The 24,047-nt window shown below is 38.2% G+C and overlaps 2 protein-coding genes across 2 annotated transcripts; one reads left to right on the top strand and one right to left on the bottom strand.

Annotated features, from left to right (window-relative positions):
* Positions 1–439: 439 nt before the first annotated feature.
* Positions 440–5,419, bottom strand: LOC140315639 (sialic acid-binding Ig-like lectin 14). The gene is made up of 8 exons (XM_072393240.1): positions 5,358–5,419; positions 4,319–4,720; positions 3,606–3,917; positions 3,258–3,521; positions 2,356–2,628; positions 1,968–2,070; positions 1,713–1,878; positions 440–1,376 (listed from the first exon to the last, which is right to left on the bottom strand). Exons 1-8 carry the CDS (start codon positions 5,398–5,400, stop codon positions 1,221–1,223), a joined length of 1,719 nt encoding a protein of 572 aa, XP_072249341.1. The 5' UTR covers positions 5,401–5,419; the 3' UTR covers positions 440–1,220.
* A 9,385-nt stretch (positions 5,420–14,804) lies between these two features.
* Positions 14,805–19,925, top strand: LOC140315829 (myelin-associated glycoprotein-like). The gene is made up of 9 exons (XM_072393403.1): positions 14,805–14,811; positions 14,871–15,221; positions 15,357–15,668; positions 16,537–16,800; positions 17,598–17,861; positions 17,970–18,278; positions 18,897–18,975; positions 19,235–19,313; positions 19,418–19,925. Exons 1-9 carry the CDS (start codon positions 14,805–14,807, stop codon positions 19,844–19,846), a joined length of 2,094 nt encoding a protein of 697 aa, XP_072249504.1. The 3' UTR covers positions 19,847–19,925.
* The last annotated feature ends 4,122 nt before the right edge of the window (positions 19,926–24,047 follow it).

A 24,047-nucleotide genomic window follows, 5' to 3' on the forward strand; every position in this document is an offset into this window, starting at 1 on the left:
GTTATTGTCCAAACATGTTGTTTATGTCCTTCAAACATGTTAAGAAAAACATTTATATTTATATGTTGTTAAAAGAGTTATCCATAATCCTTTCTGCAAAATATCTGACTGTCACTAGAATTTAACAAAAAAATCTGACTATTGCTTTCTCCACTGATTGTTATTTTCCAAATTTATCAAAATATCATCTAATTATCGTGTATACATACATGTAAGATATATGTAAGGTTTAAGACACTGTGTTTTACTACAACCTTTATAATAATAATCATAATAATGATGACCATGATAATTGCAATAATACTACTACTAATAATTATATTATTCTAGTCATAAAGTGTGGGTGTTTCATGGTCATAGCAATCAGATAACATTTTTACCCTCTTTACCCCTTGTATTCATTTTCCTTTAAAAAAAAAAACAGAACAGTTATCTTATAATTACTTTTATATTTGTTTGTTTTTAAAGAGGTTTTTTTCTTGTGACAACTATACATTTTAAAACATCAAATGTTCCTTGATGTTGGGAATAAGTCTTGCAACGAAGCACACAAAGCACAGCTTATATCCTTGCATTCCTCACTGAACAACAGTGGGCCCATTGTTTCAGTGCCTTTCACATCTCAAACTAAAGTAACTCTGGGTGTAACCAAAGCTGTAAAATCAGGTAATAAACAAGCACTAGAAACAATTCTGACACAAAAAAAGGACAGAAACAGAGGAAACTGAACATATTCTGCACATAAATGACAAAACATGAAGATACTCTCCATAAAATGATGAAAACAAAACTAAAACTTTCAATAACACAAAAACATAATTGTATTTCAATCAAGTTAAATTCTGCCAAGTTACCGTATCGGTATAATTTGTGTATCAGAAAGTTTTGGGATGGATGAAATGGAGAGTGGTGTTGATTATCTTTACAACAAAGGGAGGTTGGTATAAAAAGAATAATAAAATATATGATGTTGTAGTTCCACATATGTGCCTTCTCAGTGGTAACAGAAAAAGTAATTACTGTTAGAATTAAAGTTGCAAATTAAAGCACAGCATGAGCTGCAGTCTTTGCCCACTGACAGAAATGGTCCAATATGCAAATTTTAAAAAAACGTGCAAATTATGAAAAAATGTAGATGTACACTGCATACAATAGCATGAGAACTACATGAACGTAAAAGCCAGCATATGAGACTTAATGCTGTCTAATTCTTTCAAAGCTCAGAGTATCTCAAGGTAGATGGCCGTCTCCGGATCAGCCACAGCAGCATCCTGCCCCTCTCTTGTGCCTCTGACACCTAAATCCACTCGTCTATCCATCCCTCCAACCTCTCGACCTCTTCTTTTCTCCCCACCTCTTCGGCCCATTGGACGGATCTGAGAAAGGAGGACAGACGTTGCTAAAATGCTGTGGCCTTTCAATATTTTTATGTTTATGTATTTAGCAGACGCTTTTATCCAAAGCGACTTACAAATGAAGATATAACAAGCTATATAAAAAGCTAACAATAAACAACATAGAAGGAACCCACTAGTCCGATTCTGTCAGAGGTGACAGAGTAGAGATAGGGTGCAGGCATAGAAGGAAGTGCAGAAAGATAAAGGGGGTAGGTAAGTACAAGGTAAGTGCTAGGATAGGAGATGCTCTCTGAAGAGCTACATCATATCGCCTGTAGACAGAACCTGCAGTGAAAGAGCAAATTAATCAAATACCTGCTTAGTGTGGACAAATAGAGGCGTGCAGTTCTGGTATACAAGCTGGTAGCTGCCATTTGTATAAACATGAGTCACTTCTGTGCAGTTAATGTAGAGGGGCATCCTCTCCTGATAAATTCCCAATCCTTCGGGGTACACAGCTAGACGTCGTCTCAGGACATGTCTGTGGGGAGCAGAACAGCTGAGTGAGCCTCACAGTAAGAGAATGTGTCAAATTTTAAGTGATCTTTCAAAAATACTTGCTTCACGTACTTCTCAGCTCTCTTTCGGCAGTAGTAGATAAGAAGGGACAGAAAGGATATGACCAGGCAGATGGCAGCAGCAGGTAAAACCAACCACAACAAAGGTGCCGTTTCTGAATAAGGACCAGAGGAGCGTGGGTCAGTAGATCAGATTTTTCTTAACAGCTAAGCAAAGCAGTAACCACATTATCACTCTGTTTCCAAACTTGTGTTCATGAAAGACAACATCACAAGTTTTCTTTGCAGCGTCTCCTTGTTGATGCTTCTGTTTTATAAGCTGCAGGCTTGTTGCACAGATGTTTCAGCGCCAGCACGACATCAGAGTGAATATATAAGAAACAGAATTGTTGTTTTTTTTTAGTTAGTGTAGAAAAAAAGTGGGAGCGCTTTGAACACACCTTCTTCTCCCTGCAGCAAAACTAGGGAGTCGTTTCCAAGTGCGTTGAAAGCAAAGCAGATCACCCTCAGAGGTTTGTCCATGTAGCCCCTCAGAGAGGCTGTTAGCATGTTAGGCTCTGATGTTACAGACACATTGTAATCATGAGGCGGTACAGTCCCGTTAACGCTCCAGGTGACTGCAGGTTTGGGGTTGGAGTCGACTGAACAGTGACACAGCACCTTAGACTCATTCACAACACAGGAGGAAGAGAGCCGGAGGATGGCTGGCTTATCTGGAGGAAAGATATTAGAATCCTGTTTGATTAGATATTTTTTTGCCTATACAAACAGTATACTGTTAATGGAGCGGTAACATCACTCAATAAAAGATGTAAGGTTAAAAGTGTCATATACCAAAGATTAGAAGTTCGCTTTCTGTTAATACAGAAGGAATGGATATGACAGGAATACTGGGAACAGGAGGATGATGACTGATGACTAATATAAATGTGCAAGTTTGATATTTTGAGATATAAACCACTCTATGCTAAAAGTGAAGGTCACACTAACAAAATCAGCTTAAATACTTGAGACAGACAAAAAGATGTATGGCTCTGCATAGCAAATCTGATGACAAAACAATTAATGCCAACTAATTCACATATGTGGTGCAAGAATGACATTTTACTGTTATATGCAAAGCTGTGTGCTCAACTCAACCTGGTCTGGGAACAACTGCCATGAATCTCCAGGGTGGAGCAGATAATGTCCCAGTAAATTCCAAGCTGTGGTTAGTACACTGTAGCATGATTGCTGATTAAACTAAACTAGTCAGAAGTGAAACAAACTTTAAACCAGAGAGAACAGTAAAGCTCTGTTGTTTGTGTTGCAATAGTGGAAGGTCAGGAAGAGGTAGAATTACACTGTATGTTTAGTGATGTGGGCTTGGACTCTCCTCGACCAATCAGGTTCTGAGCTGAGCAGCGGACCCTCATTGCTCTGGTGACGTTCATGATCCGCACTGTGTGTAAACGCTGGTGGAGGTGCACAGTTTGACCGTGTTGAGTGTAGGACCAGTGGTACTCTGTAGCTGGAGGGTCAGCTTTGCATGAGCACACCAGCAAGGCACTGCCCCCCTCCTGAACTGTCAAGGTCTGGACCTGAACCTTCACATCTTTTGGAGGAACTAAAACGAAAAAAAAGAAAGATTAAAAGGTTTAATGTAAACTGAGCCAAGATGCACAGAGCTATGCGTCAGAACAATGCTTACATGTCACATGCAGATCCTTGACAGTGGCTAACATTTTGGCTCCTGGGTAGCTGACCTCACACCTGAGCCGGGGCTTAACCTGGTGGGACACAGTGAAGGACAGAGAGGCCAGTAATATTAGCCTGTTTGGATCTGGAGCGAGTGTCTGTACTGCCCCAGACTCAGTACTATTTAGCTGGGCTCCTCGCTCCCACCTCCACTGCAGGGCAGGAGGTCTGGAGGGGCAGTGATAGCTGACAGAGCAGTTCAGGGTGACCAGCTGTCCCTCTGTTGCTGACAACATGCCGCTGATGACGGGAGGCTCAGGGGTGTCTGCCGGCATGAAAGTTTTCATCAGTTCTGGGTGTTATTGCCTGTCTGTACATAATTATAGCCACTGCAATTCAACAAAAGTGCAAGACAGAATCTCTCTGAAGAAACTATTGAATAAACCTGTCCTTGTATTATATGATTTAGGTTGTTTATTTGAAGTGGTTCCATGTTTTTTAAGTTAGTTTTACTTAATCGTTTTATCTGTTTATGACAATTCAATGAACAAAAAAAAATAAAAGGTAGATTGCAGAAATAAAAAAGGTTTTGTATTTATAAAAATAAATAAATTCAATCATGTCAGGCACAATAAGGGCCTAAGAGAGACACGCTTATGAACTTTTTGTACATTGTTTTTTAAAAAAAAGCAGGAAAACCGACAGAACATTATGTTCTTCACTCACCAATAATTTCTAGATTAAAGCTCCTTGGCTTCCCCCAGCGTGAGTCATCTCCTTTCTTCAGAGCCATCTCAAACACCTGCGGGTCATCCCGTCTGACCCTTTCAATCTTCACCGAGCAGTCTCCATCTGCGATTCGGCCAAAAAGGGACGTCCGCCCTTGGAAATCCCTGCTCACTTGATCTTTGTTCTGGCTGCTAAATGCAGTGCTCTGGAGGGGAAAAAAAGCACTACCACCTCTGAACCTCATCCGCACATCCACCCTCTCCTTCCTCCCCCTGACAGGATGAGAAGCTGCAGGTGTGAAGGAGCAGGGGATCACCACGCAGGAGCCCACTAGAGCCTGGACATGATCAGGGACTGAGGGTGTAGCTGAGGCAGGCTGGACCCCCCTCCACAAGACCGCTGTTGAGATAGAGAGCAATAAGAGAAAACAATTAAAAAGATCTAGAAAATTGATCAGGATCTAACAGCATGTATGTTCAAGGATTGGAAGAGAACCTGCTTGACTATATCACCATACAGTTATGAAGCATTCCTGTATTGCCTTTCTGTTTCAGTACGACAGCTGAGAAGCATAATACAGTTTGCCAAGAACATGAACAATCAGAGACCCTGTCTTCTGGTCAAGAGGATATAACTAAACATTACTTTTAGATTATATGCAGAGTAGTCAATGTAAATGCTAAATTTGAATTGACAAAATATTTGCTTTGTATTGAACAACATTGTCTGCAAGTGCTTAATATGACAGAAAGATTTCGCAATAGGCACATATTTAGAAAAGGGAAGAGAGTAACTGCACTTTTAGCCCTAGAAGTAATTTACTATTCATTTGTAACTCTTCAGATATTGCAAAAAACATTCAGAGACAAAAGTAAATATCCTGTACTTCCATCTCTTTCAGCTGTCATTTTGGTGATGCCAGTCAGGTATCAGGCACAGCAAGGCATTTGATGAGCAAATAATAAATGTCATTAAAATTAATATGAAAAAAAAAACTAAAAAAACGCATAAGAATTCTCAACATTTAATTACTCACCAAAGATCAGGGGTAACACAAAAAAGACAGTGTCCGCATGCATGGCGGCAACCCTGCTCTGACAGCACAAACAGGGAAGGGTGAAGGGAGAAACAAAGAGGGGGAAGTTGGATTGTTTCATTATGTCAGTGGAATCCATCAGTCTTACAACATCCTCGCTATGTATGTTTTTTTCCTTTATTCATTTATTCAACCAAGCTTATTTGCGCTTCAATTTAATGATTTTCTTTCAGAATTATATTTTAAACTAAAAGCTGTTTAATTGTCATGAAAGTTCCAAGAGATGATTCAAGTGGTAACACTAGAAATTATTTGCTAGGGAAAGAAAGACATCAGCAAGACAACACATGACAATGAGTGAGTCACTCTCATGCTGCCAGCCATTTCCCCAAATGTGCTCATTTCTGTGTCCCTCTGTCTACACTCCACACATCGACTGAACCAAACCTCTGATGCTTTCATAAAAGTGATTTAGAAATATAACAGAGAAAGCTGTGATAAAACAGATTAATGATCAACTTTTCTGCCTGACCCTGAAGTACTGTTATGATGTGCAATATCAAATATCCTTTGATGCAAGTAGGTCACCCAATCCTTTATGTAATGGAAGGAGGACAAAGGGGAAAAGGTTTCAAGCTTTAACTGAAGAATGAGAATTATTTCAATTAAAACTGATGAGCCAACAATACACTTGGCTGTTAGTGTTCCTTCAATATTTATACGCTAGACTTCCACATGTTGCATGTTTTTAACATATATATTATTATTACATTAAAAATAATTTTAAATCCATAAGTTGTGGATTCTTACAAAAAATATGTTCCTGAAAGAAGATAGCATGTTTCTGCTGGATCAAATTAACATGAGCTAACGAGCCTTTTAAATTTAGTTTTAAACTGCCCCTTTTGCCTGAAGCTCAACTAGTGGACGCTACTTTTTTTGCAAAATATGATTTATCAACACAAATTAAACATGAATTCACCCGAATCAGAGACGTGTGCTTCAGTGAGCTCAATCTAACTGGAGTGGGCTTGGACTCACTTGGAAGTGATTTTAATGAAGCTGCCACGTAAGCGTTTCTGGTACCTGTAAGAAGCTCTACCAGGTCTTTTTACCACCCCAAACTCTTTGCATTTTGTCTTGATTTAGATTACTTTAAATGTCCCTTACTTGAGAACAATCCAGACAAAAAAAACCGATCAAAGGTTCCAGTGTCAGGCCTGATAGAAGCTTTGAGTAAAGGAACTCGTTTTTCCTGATTCATCAGTTATTCTCATCACAAGGCCATCTGCTGAAGCTCCCAAGTGTTTCTTGCAGAGATACTGAACTTGGAGGAGGAGCAGGTGAAGGAAGCTCTATAAAGATAGAATATAGTTGTTGAAAATGTATTTGCATAAATATTAAGTAATTGAAACATGTCTGTTTCAGTCCTCCATGCTCCTTCATTGCTACATAACCTCTATGGCCACATTTTTTTTTCAGCAGGGACTCAAGATGTCGATGATTTAAGCTTTCTAGAGTTGAACCCACTCTTGACTGTTTACATCAGTCAAGCACCATGCACTGAGGTGTAGTGCAGAAAGATGTACGCAAAGATCTGAGCTCTTCTCTTTAGCATAGGCTAACAAACTGACGAGCTAATAGAAACCTTCTACAGAGGAAGATAATGTTCAATAAAACAAATAGTAAGAGCCAGGGTGCTACACCTGCTGATATCTCATCTTCCAAATACTCAAAATTAAGAAAGCAGAGATGTTTTATTTCTTTCATTTGATTGTTTCATGCCCCCCATGACTCTGATTTGAATTAAATGGGTATAGAAAAATTAATGCACGGATGGATAGTTGTCCTGTACTGTGCAATCAACCTCTTCCCTGAAGAGGATACAATCCAAGACCTGGACTTCTGATACTTTCAGTTAAACAGCCTTAAGTCTTCTGAACTGTCTGATGAGTTTCCACATGAAGGAAGCTACCAGTACTACAGCACTGGAAATGAACAAACTCGACTTGTTTGAAATTAAGACAAGTGTTGGACAAGTGATGGACTGTGCAGGGATGCACCGTATGATACAGTTTTCTCTGCACACATTGCGAGAGTTCAGCTTGATGGCTTCTCCATCACTGGAAATAGAGCAGACTCAGGCCAATCTTTCAATGCTGCAATTCTCTCCGGTAGGTAGCATTTTTATTTATTTATTCATTTTCTTAAATTGTTAAAATTTAATTACTGAGGAGCAAAAACAAACTTTGGTTCAAGCTTGCCGGCTGATGCATGTTATTCCTTCCATACTTGTTTGTGTTTGCTCTTTGATAGAAAGGCAGCCTCTCCAGAGGTGCACCATGCTTTCTGTCTTATGTATGATGCGGAGGATTCAAACCTCCAAAAGTCTACACAGAATTTTGATTACAACTATGATGTGATAAAGATATACTCTAAGGTTGATAAATAGCAGAGTTTTATTAAAGCCTATACTTTGACAAATAAATGTGGTTGAAGGAATTAATCCGGCATTCACAAATTTGACCATAAATCTAACAACTTATACTTACACTGGTGATAACCCATTCATTTATTGGCATTAATATCACTACTCTGGGGGCACAATAGCAGAAAACAATGTCAAATGCCTCAGCAAAAACATCTCTCCGAAGTAACTGACAGAATTATAACATGTGCTCTACGGAGAAATTGAAATTTGAAACACTGACATCTAGTGGGGGTTGATAATTTAATCAGAACTGATGAATGACATTCAGTAATGTGGGGAGAAGGAGGCTGAGGAAGATAGAAAAACTTGAGCAGAACTCAGGCTCATTGATAGAATTTGCATATGACCTTGGGTTATTTCAGACCTGCCTGGACTGGGTGATGGAGATCCAAGCAGACATAAATTAATGAGGTTGTTCTACAGTCAGTGCTGAAGGGCCTCCAGGTCGGAGAAGAGGAGAAAGGAGGGAAATCAGAGAAAGCTGATGATCACAAGTTATGAGGGAAATTCTGATGCTTTCATACTGACTTTAATTATTCATATAACAATAATGTTTACAGTATTGATAGTATGTCCATGCTGTTAAGTAACCTAGATATGATACTTTCCATGACTTTTATATTTCCTTTTTTATTTTTAAAATAATTGTCAATACTTAGCTCTGTTTAATTTACTTCAGGAGTTTGGTCAAAGAGGCAAAAGATCTTTTTTGTTGACCCCAATGAAAATTGACATGCGGTCAAGGATTAATGGTTGAAAAGTTTCTGAAGGACTTAGGAAGGGCAACTACAGTGAAGGTTAACAAGAAAATGTGCAAAAAGCAGGACAAACAAATGTATGTAAAATTGGTTTCATAAAGGATACCTTCACAGATTGATAAGTAAATCAATCAGGTCATGTTTTTATGCAGGCATGATCATTTTCATATTTGCTGTATTTTGTTGCAAATATTTCACATATTCAGTCAAACTGTGAATCCCAAAAATGTAGATGAAAACAAACCCTGTAGCCAAAGTCAGATGATAAAAACATGTGAAACAAACATACTGTCAATTATTTTTTAATGATAATTTCATGATTTGTCACACTCCTGACCCTGATCCTGCTTGTCAGATATATATAGAAAATAAAAACGTCAGCCCAGGAAAAATATTTAAAAAATGAAAATAAAATAAATGACTTGCTGCATATTGAAAGACTTTGTCAGGGTTACATCCACTGGGTGAAACCAGTGAGCTGACAATAACACGACAACCAGTAAATCAAAGGAGTCTCAGTTGAAGTGAACAACTAAAGTCTATTGTAAAAAAAAAAAAAGAGAGAGAGAGAGAGAGAGAGAGACACTCCAAGGTGGGGGGTGGGGGAGGATGGGACAAAGTGATTGTGCCAAATAAAATTAGATTAATATAATAAAAGAAGGCCTGTCTGAGCTATCTCTGAAGAGAGAAATTAAACAAAATACCTAACTGGCTTGTCTAATAAAGACCCTCCAAAACAGTACAGTGGTGGCACAACCAATAAACCCAGTGGAATAACAATTACATGCTACGTGAGTGCAAAAGAATTGTAAAGGGTAACCCCAACTTACCTAGTCCCAAAACCTCCCACACCTACCTGAACAAATATGTCTCCGAAAGCGCACCAAAAAGCAACAAAGTTAGTCGCAATCATGTGCAGCAAAATCAAGAGTCAAGAGCCAGGAAAGGCCCAAGACTCCATTTTAAAGTGGCTCCTCAGTTGTGATAGGTCATTGGTAGAGGTAATTATCCAATCAGCCACACCGCCTGCTCTCCTAGAATATAATAGATGCAGTTCGCTGTGTATTGTTGGAAAAAGCCACTGAAAATGTCGCTCGGACTGCCGAAAAAGCAGCTTCTCCCCTGTTTAAAGTCGCGGAAATTCTGTATCCAGCAATGGCCTTCAAAGTTAAATATCCAGTCCGACCTAGAAAGCTATCAAATTCATTCTTCAGATATGAAACGTGTTCTCGGGCCTGGTAGAATAAGGTTGAAAGTCTTGGTTGGGCAAAGTCTGCGGCAGTTGCCAGTTTATCTCTGGTCAGCAGCTGAAACATTTGCACGAGTGTTTGTAAGAAAGGTTTTCATTAACGGTGGCTCTGTGATGGACGGAATTAACTCCTCGTGGTCGGTGGAGAGTTGACGCGAGTACACAATGAGTCCAGGGAGAATCATAGCTGTTGTACAAAGAAGTGACTTTCTGCTGTTGCTTTAACTCAGTGTTAGAAACTAAAAGGGTTGTTTGTTACAGTAATCTTTGAGCAGCGTTGGGCGACAATCAGCTACATGCCTTGTTGAACAGATGCATTCCCCTTGACTGTGACGTAGATCACAAGACTACCGCATCATCATTCTGAGTGCGCACATTTACACGCAATAACCAGCGTTCCAATTCAGAGTATTCTCCAATTATCTCCAACTATTTGTCATTTTAATCACCAGCTAACTCATTCTCTCATGCTTTTTGAGACAATTTGCTTAGATATTTAACATTTTCCATCATGGTTAGTGGCTCTCCTTTGTATCTTCAGCTGTCTGCGTTGCATTGTGTGGATTCCCTAAACACGTGTGTGACTGATGACTAGTTGATTTAACTTTCTCTGTTCATTTAACGAATCAGCAGCTGAGAAGTGCGCACTCCACAGTGAATGAGTGAGCCCAGATGCATCACTATAGGCCCATATTGCCTGTTTTCCTTATGCAATGACAGCTGTTAAATTGAAGCCACAGTGGATATTAGATTCAAACTATGATCATATTCTGGTATATTCCAGCATATCTGTCTAAAATGAGGTGAGATTCTGGTTTTGATTGGTGATTTCTATTATAGTACATGTACAAAGCCCAATACAGGTGTAATTTCTAACAAAACTGAAAATAATGTTGATATTAACAAGAGTGGTTCTAGTTACACTACAAATATTAATTGCAGTTTGTTGAAATCCACATATTCTAGAAGCAACTGTTTAACTATCATTCACAAATGATATTATTGATATAGTTTTAAAATCAATCTAACATTCAACAATTTCATAATAAGATGAGAATGTCTTACTCATCTGTGCATCCATTTGTCATCCTCTTGAGTTTTGACAGTTGCTTCGAAACCAAAATCTAAGACAAAGGTTGTTATCATCATCTTATAGTTGTGATTTATTTAAATTATTTTTTTTAAGGCAGCAACAGAGAAAGTATTTTGATCATTAGATATGAAACAGCTTCCCTGAGCGTGAAAACAAGAAATCAGAAAGCATATATTTGGAATATGGATGCTGGTGGTGGAGCAGAACCAGTGGATGGATGATGGTGAATTTTGATTTAGTCATAAATATAGATAAGAGGAAGAAATTTTATCAGCACAGATTTTCATCTACTTGTCCTCCTCCCAGTGAAAGTTCAATCATCATTTGACAACTAACCCTTGCTCTGATGTTTTGTTGATACATTTAATCAAAACAGTGAATTATGTATTTAGAGGAAAATAGAAACAGAATCTATTTGTGGTTGTGTGTATCATTCTGGACCCTCATTCTATAGTACAAATTTGAACTGAATATTACCAGGTCAAAACCAAACTATACATCGTATTCACTTGTCTGAGGTTAGCTGCAGGGATGGGCTGGTGTTACTGCTGCTTATTGCTGTTTCTGGTAACTACATTTTTACACTTCTTGGCTTTTGAGTGGGTTCCTCATTTTTTCAAGTTAAACCAAAAAATGGACAAGATTGTGCCGGCTCTTTGCAGGGAGGAATATTACTTTGTGTAGTAACTTATGCAGCAGTGGAGGTTAAAACGTGCGACGAAAACAAAGACACGAAAGACAAGTAATAAAAAGACGGACACCAAGACGAACAGACAAAAAAACCACAGAATTTTCTTTTTAAAAACTTAGATTTTTCAATTATTTCATTCTTCATTCTATATCCTCGCCTTTTCTCCTTCTCTTCTTCTGGCTGTTTATCAAGTTTTGAGGCGGGGCGTGATGTGGGCTTAAGCCTAGTTTGTGTTTCTGCGTCACGTCGACGGCGTTGGTCGTGATGCCGTCATTGAGCATTCGAAGTTCTGCTTCAAGCTAAGGCGTTGCTCTGCGAGTCACCAATGCAGCTAGGTGGGTGTGGCAGTGTGTTTGTGTGGTTTCAGGAGTTGTAGCCGAATCCCTGCCTTTTCTTACGGTCAGAGTTAACAACAGTAAACAATAGCAACCGAGGTGGAGCAGCTGTATTTGCAGTTGATGCTCATCAATATTGAAGAACAAATGCTTATATTGCAAATGTTGAAGCGGGGGCGACAGAGAAGACATTGATCGGGGGGGTTCTGTACGACAACTGAACTGGTGGAGGCTCGGAACGGGTGAATTTACAACACTGGTTCACCCACTGAGGGACCTGGATGAACAAATGCACTTTCGAGACTTTCGAATGTCATCGGGACGATTGGACGAGCTTCTTTGCCCTGTACAGCGATTAAGACCGAAAAAACGCCAGTCGGAAATTATGTTCTGAGCGGATCAACCACAGCCCTTGTGGTCTGCATCAGATTTTCTATACCCGCTTGATCCATCAGTCGGGTCGCTGGGGGGCTGGAGCCTATCCCAGCGGTCAACATACTTACCCCGAAGGAAAACTTTTTTAGAGTCACCAATTAACCTAAGATGCATGTTTTTGGACGGTGGGAGGAAGCCAGAGTACCTGGAGAGAACCCACACATACACGGGAAGAACATGCAAACTCCACACAGAAAGGCCCCAGCCGGGAGCAAAGAAAACTCCATTTCTCCATTTCTTGTATTAACACTTACGTTTGGTCAGAGGTTTGTTAGTAAGATATCAAATAAAGACAAAGATAGAATAAATGAATGTAGCTTCTTTATGTATTGTCTTCATTCCTCTGTGTTAGATTCTGTTGTGTTCTTGTTTCTTCTCATTACCCCTAAATGTCCTCAGTTGTCCCTTAATCTCAGGTCACACGTATCTCCTGGGAATCACTCACCTGTGGTCACTCTACTCATCAGTACTCCCAGTATTTAAACTGTATCTCTCCTGTCACCTCAGTCATTTGACAGATAGTTGTTTGAATCTTTCTTGTTGTCAGTATTTCTGTCTGTCAGTCTCAGTCAGTAAGTCTGTCGTTAACTCTTTTGTTCTGTTGGTTTGAGGTTCTTCCTCTGCAGCACCTTTAGTTTTTTCAGTAAATTCATCCTTCATCTTACCACCTGTCTTTGCCCTCTCATCTGGCAGTCTTGTGTCTGGGTCCTCTTCCTCAAGCAAAAACTATGAATCCTGACAGAATAGCTTGATATATTGATTAATTAATGATCTGTTGTGCTACTTTAAGACTTTAGCCATGAGATTTGGAGTTTAATAAAGACAGGACATTGTATGACAGTATTCATTAAGGTAGGAACAGAGAATAAGTTGTAATGATGTAATGATTTGAGTTAGACACTGTAATGTTAACAAGACAAAAGGAAGTGATTTGTTCAGTAGAAATGTTGGAAATATTAACCTCTGGATTACAGTAAAACTTTTTCCTTTAACATTTTTATTCAGTAAATGTTTAATGACAGTGGTGTTGACTGTTCAGCAGAATTACAGTAATAAAAGAGTAATGCAGCTGCTAACTGCTGTTTCTGGTAAAAAGTGCTTGTTATTTTCACACTTTCTGGTGAGTTCCTCATTCAAAATTGAATTCTTGAGTTCTTTAAAATGTAACCTCCCTTCTGAGGAAGTTGACTTGTCGACAGATGAGAAGTCAAAGTCATTTTGACTTCAACATGGTACAAATGAAAATGAACAGTTAACTGAAAAAAGTATAAATAATAGTATTCTGTAATTTTATTGAGATTTAAACTAATCATCGTCTTTAGAAAGCCTGAAGAAAAGTGTGTGATACTTCCATTTAAAGAGGTGAGATACTTTATGAAATCTGACATTTAAAAACTGTCAGTTCAGTTTGCTTTGTAGAGTGTATCAATAACAGTGATAAATAATTCTATTTATCAAATTTTAATAAGTGGCATTAAATCTAAATTCAATTTAGTTGAAATTGTTCTGGAAAGCTGAAAATGTATCTCTACAGTAACTTAAGTGGCAACATTTTATTTTTGCTTGATTTCTCTGTCAGATATTTCAAATGTACCCTAATTTATTTATGTAACACATTCATACCCAAAAGACTCTTATTTCATACGGAACAATAAGTCTGAGATCTGCAGGCTTGCAGGAAATCGTGACATTCAGTTGAGCGTTTTCGATTTGATCTTTTATCTAAGAAAGCCACAATGGAATTTATAGGTAAAATTTGAATTATTTCTGCTTCCAAATCCAAACAAAGGAAATTGTCTTAATTGTAAAAGCGGATAGATGCTCCAAACATGTGAACTGTTTCATGTGTGTAACATCGCAGAATCTTCAAAATTTGACTCTTTCCTGATAAAAAGATGGTTGGAGCTCTGACCTTCCTTCTCACAGGCTGTCTGCTGCAGGGTGAGTTGCTGTCCATTAACCGCTGGTTTGTAGGTATTTTAAATTAAAGCAAAGATCATTAAGCATTGAACATTCAAACTATTCATTTAAGTGTCTTTATATCTGACAGAATCATTCAGAACAGAAGGTGCAATGAACAGCCAAAATGTCTGGACACTCTAATAATACATTTTCAGTATATAAAAAATTTTCTTGTTATATGAAAGTCTTGAAATAATTGTGAAATCATAATAACACAGATCATTTTGGAGGTGATCAGCTCATTTTAACAGCATTAAAATGAGGTGCAGGTTAACTAAACTGGCTCAGCAGTCCTCGCTCAGCTACATGTTATCCCCTGTCTCTCTCTGCCCCTCACTGATATTGGACAAGTTTGAATCAAGGACACTTTTTTGGTATTACTGGCCTTTGTATAAAAGTCCTTAATGCCAAAAATCTATAGGAATATAAAAACATGAAAAGTCATTTGCTGCTGTAAAGTTTTCTTTTCTTCTTTAAAACTTGGTGTTTTGTGTTTCAGGTGTCCTGTGTAGAGAGTTTAAGGTCACTCTGCCACAGACTTTAGAGGTCATGAGAGGATTGTGTGTGACCATCCCCTGCTCCTTCGACATAGAGAGCCGTTACGACATCTACTTAGATGACACATGTGAAGCAATATGGAAACATGCCAAAACTAATGATGAAGTTGTGTTTCAGAGTTCTAAATCAAATAAAAACAAAGGGCAACTGAAGGGAAACTTGAGAGACAAAGACTGTACCACAACCCTGAACACAGTTTCTGAAAACAGCGACAGTTATTATTTCAGACTGGAATGCAAAATTTCTTTGAAACAAAACTTTCTCACGCCCTCAGTCAGGATTACAATCATTGGTAAATTTTTGTTTTAGTCAATAAAAATGATCTTTTATCTATTTCTGGATGGTTTGTTTATTCCAATGTACATTTAATACAAATCTATAAAGTGATGATTATTCACTGACAGTTCAAAGGAAACCTTCCTTCCAGACAATCTTCCATCACCGACTTTGACTCCAGCTACACTGAATGTGAAGGAGGGATCCTCAGTGAGTCTGACCTGCTCTGCTCCAGTTATCTGTCTGTCTCATCCTCCAACTCTGACATGGACCCCCAAACTGGGTGAAAGTCAGGAGACGCTGCAGGAGAATCAGGACAAAACTACAGTGAAGACCTCCGTTCAGACCTTCACTGCTTCTCACCTCCATCATGGACAGAAAATCTCCTGCACTGCTATCTACGAGAAACTAGATGGCAGAACTTACACAACTCCTGAAAGTAGTTTAACAGCCGATGTTTCATGTAAGTTGATTTGTCCTCTACTTAAGCTGTAAAATTATATTTCAGTTGATTTTATAGTTTATCAAAGTTTACTTAGTAAAGTTTAAATTAGAAAAAGAAAAACTGCAAAAACAATTTCACGACTGATGTCCTGAAAATATAAAAGCTTTCTGGATATCTTCAGTTATTGGACTATAAATCTAAAGATATTATTATTGAAAATGAGAAAATTATTCGTTATTAATTGTATTAATGGTTACTGAAAGTAATGACTGGCTTCATCTGAGGTTTGAATGTGAAAACTGTCCATTTGGGGAAAAAGAAGAACAAGCTCATAACCAAATGCTTTTAGTGAACTTCTTTGTTAAAATGCATGTTCTATGAGGCCTGTTATTTTTAACATGAAATAGCTTTACATTTATTTGAGCAACCACAAATGATTTGAACATTTACAACAGAAGAGAGTGACATTAGTGAGCTGCTTACCAACTGAACAATAACTTTTCATGTATGTCAGATAATCGTGTTGCTCTCAAACCTCAAAGGTCATGAATGTATCCTCTAATAAGCAATTTAATCACTTTAAGCTGAAGGTTTCATGGGTTTGGCCGATCAATTATCATCACAGAAACATCACAGAATAAGATTCTGTGGGGGATGTTTGTCTTCATTCTGTGTCTATTGCAGTACAACTGCAGTCAGTGTTAATGATTTAGAAAATGTTTGTTCAGATTTTAATGGAGAAGAGCTGCTCCATTAAAACCTCAGCCAGGCTGCAAACAGTGAAACTTTGGTGTCTCTCATCATACCTGATATAACTTGTTATTTCACTACAGATACAAGCTAAATCTGTGTAAATGGTATAAATAACCAACTTCTTATTTTTCAGATTCACCTAAAGGCACCTCAGTGTCAGTCAGTCCCTCTGGTCCAGTACCAGAGAACAGTAATGTGACTCTAACATGCAGAAGTGATGCCAACCCTCCAGTTAAAAGCTACACCTGGTACAGAGCTGATGGAGACCAGGAGACTTTTATTGGGACTGAACCTGTTTTAAACATTGAAGCTTCAAAAGTCAGACAACCTTTTTTCTGCAAAGCCACAAATGATCTTGGAGTCGGACGTTCCAGCAACGAGCAAATAGACGTTCAGTGTATGTATCTCATTTTATAGATACTTTATTGTATTTATTTAAAGACCTTTGTCTTCATTCTGCGTCCATGTTTGCTCTGATCTATAATGCCTCACTCACACCCATAACTAAAAGAGTTTGTTGTTCATACGTCTTTGCATTTTTTCCTGTTCACTCAACCAAGTTTGAACCAGTTTCATTCAGTTTTATAGTTTTATTTCAACAATGTTATGGTGTGGTAGTGTATATTGTTTGTAATGTACCAATTAACTACCATCCTTTTCTTCCTCTAAATGGTGTTATTGTGTTTGTTGTCACCTCTTTTCTGTCCTCTCAAACCCCAGCTGGTTGAGGTGGATGGCCACCCTTCCTGAGTCTGGTTCTTCCAGAGGTTTCTTCCTGTTAAAAGGGAGTTGTTTCTCTCCACAGTTGCCTCATGCACGCTCAGGAGGGGGGATTGGACTGAAGAAAGGTTTCGGTGGAACCTGTTGGTTTTCTGAGCTAGAATTTTTTTTGGAATTGGACTCAGTTTGAATTTAATCAATTAGATTTTATTATGATTACAATGAATGAAATTCCAAATCGCTGGAATTGGACTGCATTATTGAAGTGCCTTGTATTTCACCGCTATATAACTAAAACGGAATTAGATTTAATTAAATTTTAATGGAGAAGAGCTGCTCCATTAAAACCTCAGCCAGGCTGCAAACAGTGAAACTTTGGTGTCTCTCATCATACCTGATATAACTTGTTATTTCACTACAGATACAAGCTAAATCTGTGTAAATGGTATAAATAACCAACTTCTTATTTTTCAGATTCACCTAAAGGCACCTCAGTGTCAGTCAGTCCCTCTGGTCCAGTACCAGAGAACAGTAATGTGACTCTAACATGCAGAAGTGATGCCAACCCTCCAGTTAAAAGCTACACCTGGTACAGAGCTGATGGAGACCAGGAGACTTTTATTGGGACTGAACCTGTTTTAAACATTGAAGTTTCAAAAGTCAGACAACCTTTTTTCTGCAAGACTGAAAATGACCTGGGAGTTGGACATTCAAATAATACTGAAGTAGATGTCCAATGTATGTATCAGTTAGATGGATTTAACTTCCTTTCCCCAGTTTTTTTTTCAGTACATCTCTTTACTCTCTTTGCAGATTTGTGAATCATCTCCTCTACTTTCATTGCAGTTCCTCCACAGATCCTGCCCTCATCTCATTGCACCAGAACTGTAAGCCAGGTCAGCTGTTCCTGTGAGACTGTGGGAAACCCGTATCCCACTTTAAACTGGTATTTGAATGGACTGCCTTCCAATCAATCTGGCATGTTTTCAGTCATCCATGAGTCTGTAAATGACACAGCTCTGAGGAGCATCATCAGTGTGAATCAACCACAGGAGAGAGATCTTCCTACCTTGCTCTGTCGCAGCTTCAACTCTCTGGGATCAGCCACTCAACAGTTTTGTGTCAACTGTTTTTTAAGCTCATCAGAAAAACAAGGTGTGTCTTATGTGTAACTCATAATTTTTTGTCTCACAGATGTATACGACACCACAATACCTCACAATCATCATGGGAAAAGCCGCATTAAAAAATATTTTCCCCCAGTTTCCAACAGAGGTGATGTTATCAGTGAAGTGCAAACGACCACAGAATTATTCCAGTGTAAGCAGCAAATGAACAGCCAACAGGGTTGAGCAGAAGAGTTAGTCAGCTAAACCAGTGTTACTCTTTCTTTATTAACTGTTGTTGTGCTCAACTTCATTAATGCCTTCATCACAAACTAAACCTATAGCCTCAAAGTCTGTGGTGTCACCACTGTATTCAGCTTCTTCTTATTTTTCTTTAGTATTTGAAGAAAATGTTGAGTTTGATTGACTAAGTCTGTGATGTGACTCTTGGACATATTAAAACATTCCATTTCACCATTAATGAAACTCTTGCTCAGCACGTTGCTCTGAAAAACCTGAATAAATGTGTTTGACAACATGGATTCTTATGGATCAAAATCTACATTCAAACCACAGAAGAGCACCGTAGCCATATTCTGCAACTTTCTGGAAATAGTTTGAGTTAAAGGAGTTGGAATAATTTCCAATCTTTTTTTTTGTATTTCAGATGGAATGATGCTTCCTGTGTTTATCATCAAAGTTGTCATTTTACTAATACTCGTTTGTGTCCTGCTGTTTGTTATCAGGTAGGTGAGCCATTCACAAAAAATAAGACTTCAAAATATCTTCTTTTAGTAACTTTTATTCAAGCTGATTTTCATTTTATAAACTTGTGAGACAAACATCTTTCCTTTCTGTTAGTTAAGCCTAATAAAGCCAACTTAAGCTGAAAAAGTTGACCATCCAGACATATTCTGCTTCAGCAACTAGAATTTCTTTGCTTTCTTTGGACTAAAAATGAATCTTCCCATAAATTATGTATATTTCAACAACAGTATTTTTCAGGTTTCAGAGGAATCACAACAAGAGTCCACCCAGAGGAGAAATAGATACAGTTGCTCCAGCTCAACATCTAATAAGTGAGGTACTCTGCCTTTTAATTATATGTTTCAGGTACATACACAGGTATTAGGAGATGATGAACACCTCTCAAGTTTTCCCTTTAATTGTAGGTTCCCAACACAACAGAAGATGACAGTTATGTCAACACCAGTGAGCTGTAACAGGACCCACCCTGCAATGAACTCTGAGCTAGATGGCAACAACTTGTCAAGTTCTGGAGCAAACGATGCAGAAGAAGTCAGTAAAAGCTCTGGGAAGAATGATGAGGATGTGATTTACTCCAGTGTGAATTGGAAGACCAAGAGCAAGAAAAAGAGGAAGCAGAGCTTAGCTGACGTGGACCCATCTGGTGGGTCCTACATGGAGGAGGAGAAGTGTGTTTCAGGGCGTGTTCGTGGAAATTTTGTAAGTGATGCATTGGAGTTGGGAAGTCTGTATGAAGAAGTGGGGCCTAAAAATGTGAGGAAGGAAGTGGAGAGTGAATACGCTCAGGTTCAATGTAGGGAGAAAAATGAAGACTGCACAGGCATAAATGCACATACTGATGAAAAATAATGTTCTTGCTCTGATGTTTTGTTGATACATTTAATCAAAACAGCTAATTGTAAATTTAAAGAATAATCTAAGCAGAATGATACCCCTATTTCTAATAGGTCATGTTTCTTTTTTTATTTGTTGTCAAAAGCTGTAATTCAGTTCTGTTACAGCTCTGAGTTACAGCTCTGAGTGGTTCCTACAGTAGTCGGATTCAGTCTCTCACCAGCAGCATCACCTAATGAGTGAGTAGCCCATCATAGTGCTCCATATTTTCTGAAGATATGTTAATAATTCTTATTAATCGAGGAGTAGATTAAAGTCCCACTTACTGAACGATTCCAACAGTTCAGCGGTGTAAAAATCTCACAAATAAGAGAAGACAAAGTACTTAATAGCTCATTTTAGAATTAAAGCTCTGGTTAACTACCATCTGTACCAGTGGACGTTAACCTTTGTGAAACTATGGGAGACTCAGGCACTGAATCCCACATAGAGCTTGAGACAATCTAGTGCAAAGGTTTTGTCTTAAGTGTGGTCCAACTGTAAAAATGTGCAATAATTGATGTTTTAAATTATGGGTGCCCTATTTTTGCACCACACCAATCAACTGAAATGTCATGACCAACTGTCTGATATTGTGTATTCCCTGTTCATGGCACCAAAAGAGCTCAGGCTCGTTGCAGTGTGGACAAAGAACATCTGCGGGTTCCAGAAGGTATCTGGGATTTTTGGAAGCCAGGGAAACGCTGCAGTCTTTGAGGTCTTTGAGCACTTCCTAAGAAGTTTTTATTTGCCTACTGATGTCTTGCTGTGGGAGGCTTTAACTGTAGGGGAGTGCTGTTGCCACGTGAAGCGGGTGTGACAGACCTCTGAAAATGTTTAGTTGTTGGCATAAGTGAAAGCAACACTCGTATGATTATTAACTGGAATTGATTTGGGATAAAAATGCTGTTTAATCCTTTTTATTTTATTTTATTTTTTCCATATCTATGTCTGAATTATGTTGGTTATCCCATCGTAAATGTCACAAACCGGCAGGACACAGATGCAAGGTTTCAAAGTAAGACTGTTTATTCAGTATGAACAACTTCTGAATCTCCAGAACAGAACAAAGCAAGAGGCTATGAACACCTTACACTATCCTCAATAATTAAGGTTTAGACTAGTGTAGCTATGAAACTTATCAAAACAAAACTCACTCCACTCCAGGAGGAAAAGGGTGTGAAATGATAACAAATAAACTTTACACGCTCTCCTAATGAGGCGGAATATACAAACGACACTCTCACACTTAACAGAGGCACAATGACGATTAACACAAAATCTCTCCACAAAGGGAGGCACTATGAAACTTAACAATTATCCTTAAACTCTCCTATAACGGAGGCACTATGAAATCAAACAAATCTCTCCTATGAAACATTAACAATAAATCAAGAACACAGGGAAGACAATCAGACACTTGACACAAGAGGAAGGGTAAGATACCTGAAACCAGAGGGAAGTTAATATTTTAAAATAAAACAGGAAATGACGAGTCAAAACATGGTTCAAAACACAAAACGTGACAGTAAATAGCTTTATTTTAGCATTAAGTATCAGTTTTTATCATTATTGTAAAATTATATGAAATGCTGTCAATTTATATTTATGATTTGCCTTGTTCTCGTTGCGTTTATGCCCATTGCTTGAGTCCAATATATTAATTCATTATTCTCATTAAAACTGTATTGACTAATCATGTAAGAAGATAAACACAATGTGAAAGAAAGTTTTTTGTATCATTTTATATATATATATATGTGTGTGTGTGGCTATTTAAATGTATTTTTTTTTAGCAGTAAAGCTTTTTCTAATTAAATTTTTTTTTACTCTTAATGTTAATTTGAGCTGCATGGGTTTGTTCAACCTTATTTTTTGCAGCATTCTGTCTCTGATGGGAGGCTTGAAAAAACTTTGTCTTTATTATATACTCTTAATTAAATTTTTTGTACATAAGATTTCATTTTAGAATCATGAGAGTCCAGGTAAGTAAAGGTGTCAATCAGGCTATTTGAGAGGAAACAGTAATTATGGAGATATCTGGTTTGAATATACAATATGGAAAAAGCCAAATGTTCAGTCTAAAGGAGAAGAGCAAATAACTCTTGAAAGAGAGTGAGCAGCAGCTTAGATGAAATTAAGTTACAGACTAATTAAACTTCTTTGGACACTAACACTGATTAAAAGTAGTAAATGCAAAATAAAAAAGGGTATAAATGCTTTGTAGAACCAACAATCTGTTGAGCTAAAATCTTAAAGATATGTTTCGGAGACCTGTTAAATGTACAGCTACTTAACCAGCAGGCAGTATCCTGAATGAGACTGAGGCAGGAGAGAAGTGCTTTATTTACAAAGGTGATTGAAATGTGCACAATGACACAATGGTTCAGTTCTCTCTACCGCAACGGGCTTCCTGTGGCAGGTCTGTGACTCTGTGAGGAAGAGGCAGGTTAGATGTTGTCTGAGGAATCTTGAATCTTGGTTGACAACAGTGTGTTGTTTTGACTCATGGACTGTGGTGGCAGAGCTTGGATTGACTTACCTGTGGTTGAAAACTGTGGAGTGTCTTTTCCTGGGGGCGGTTACTTGAACTTGGTGTCCAGTAATTTGTTTTCCCTGGTCTCTCTGTTAAGCAAATGGCAAAGACTTAACCAAGGTGCTTTGCGAAGCACAAGCTTTAATGTGACTGTATGTCAGTTTGACCAACAATGTACCAATTGTGTGCAACAAACAATCTAGCACCAAACCTCTGAGAGACTGGAGCTTAAATACCAGAGTTAACATGATGAGTCACAGGTGGAGGCAATCGAGAGCCATCAGGAGGAGGCAGCCACCCAGTCCAACAACACACATAGACACAGAAAAAACACAGATCCTGACAGTTAATAATACGTGGAACCTTTAAACAACTGCATGCCATTTAGCTGAGCTAGATTCAATCCAAATGAGAGCTTCTCATTGACAATTCTGTGTTAACAGCCTTCAAACCTCAGCAGGACTAGGTCTGTTTAGTGTTGTGAATGTTACTGTTAAATCTGAATAAGATCTGCATTAGGAAACATTATTGGATTTTTATTTCGCTTTACAATAGTATCTCTAAATTTCAGCCACTATAGCTTAAAATACCCAATATGCATTTCAGTTTCTAAGCAGTGATACATTGTAACCTGCTGAATATCATCCTGGGAGTCAGGACCATTCTAAATGGACTTTGTTTAGTGCCATTTTAAAGTGTCAAAGTGTGCATGTAAGATCTCCTTGCAAGATCCACATAGTGCTTTTCTATACCAAAAAGCACTGTTAGGGTGCTTGGAGGTGCTTGCTGCAAGCAAAGCACTCTGACACAGCACTTTCTTTTTATTATTTCTTTGAAAACAATATTATGACAGCACACCTAACTGTTTCACTGTTTCAGCATTATTCTAATCCTTTAATTTGTATTATTTACACCTATTTTTCCAAATATATTTTGTTAAACATTGCTTATTTCACATTCATAAGTGGAGAATGGAGGATATTTGTCCTCATACTGACGACTGAATGAGTTTCTCAACTTAAAGCTGTAATGCAGATAGAGGTTGGACACAGTTGGAGACATCAGTCAGATTGTATAAGAGATGCTATCAAAAAAAGGCCTTGTTGCAGGCCTATTTGAAGTTTATTTAAGCAACGTTTTTAAGATGGACTAATTGTAGTCTGACGCACTCAGAGCAGTTCCACAAAAAACAAGGAGGCAAACAAAAAAAAAGCTTGTTGCTATGCTGGGTGGTGCTTGTCGCCACATATGATCTACTCATTCGGAGCAATTTTTAAAAAAGGCACCAGCACTCAGAGAAAAAAAAGCAGTACGTGGACATAAGCTCTGAAAGAGAAAGTATTTGGCATTATTTCTGAAAGCACCTTTCTATAATTAACTGTATGTATTTTGAATGCGTCTTACTCTTGCTACAGCTTATAATGCATAATGTACCCAACGGTGGACTGTTTTGGAAACTATAAACTTAAGAGCCTTTCTTTGAAACTTTGTCATCATTCATACTGACTGCTTTAAATGGGTTCAGCAAGTTTCCTCTTTGAGACTGAACAGAACAGAGAGGGTGTAGAGGGGATTAGCTTGTGGTTAAAGGGTTGACTTGAAAAAAATAATCGACAAGTTGTCCATCACAGACACATTCAT

Source organism: Leuresthes tenuis, unplaced genomic scaffold (assembly GCF_036924035.1).
Source record: "Leuresthes tenuis unplaced genomic scaffold, fLeuTen1.0.hap1 SCAF_10, whole genome shotgun sequence".
Taxonomy (NCBI): domain Eukaryota; kingdom Metazoa; phylum Chordata; class Actinopteri; order Atheriniformes; family Atherinopsidae; genus Leuresthes; species Leuresthes tenuis.

What these genes read in the sequence shown, in the direction of transcription:
- LOC140315639 (XM_072393240.1), bottom strand. Translation starts at nt 5,400, where the DNA reads ATGCATGCGGACACTGTCTTTTTTGTGTTACCCCTGATCTTTG. An exon ending in CTTTAATCTAGAAATTATTG is followed by an intron (nt 3,918 to 4,318) that starts GTGAGTGAAGAA and finishes TCATGCCGGCAG; the next exon opens with ACACCCCTGAGCCTCCCGTC. An exon ending in CACATCACTAAACATACAGT is followed by an intron (nt 2,629 to 3,257) that starts GTAATTCTACCT and finishes TCTTTCCTCCAG; the next exon opens with ATAAGCCAGCCATCCTCCGG.
- LOC140315829 (XM_072393403.1), top strand. An exon ending in GTCCTGCTGTTTGTTATCAG is followed by an intron (nt 18,976 to 19,234) that starts GTAGGTGAGCCA and finishes AGTATTTTTCAG; the next exon opens with GTTTCAGAGGAATCACAACA. An exon ending in CTCAACATCTAATAAGTGAG is followed by an intron (nt 19,314 to 19,417) that starts GTACTCTGCCTT and finishes CCAACACAACAG; the next exon opens with AAGATGACAGTTATGTCAAC.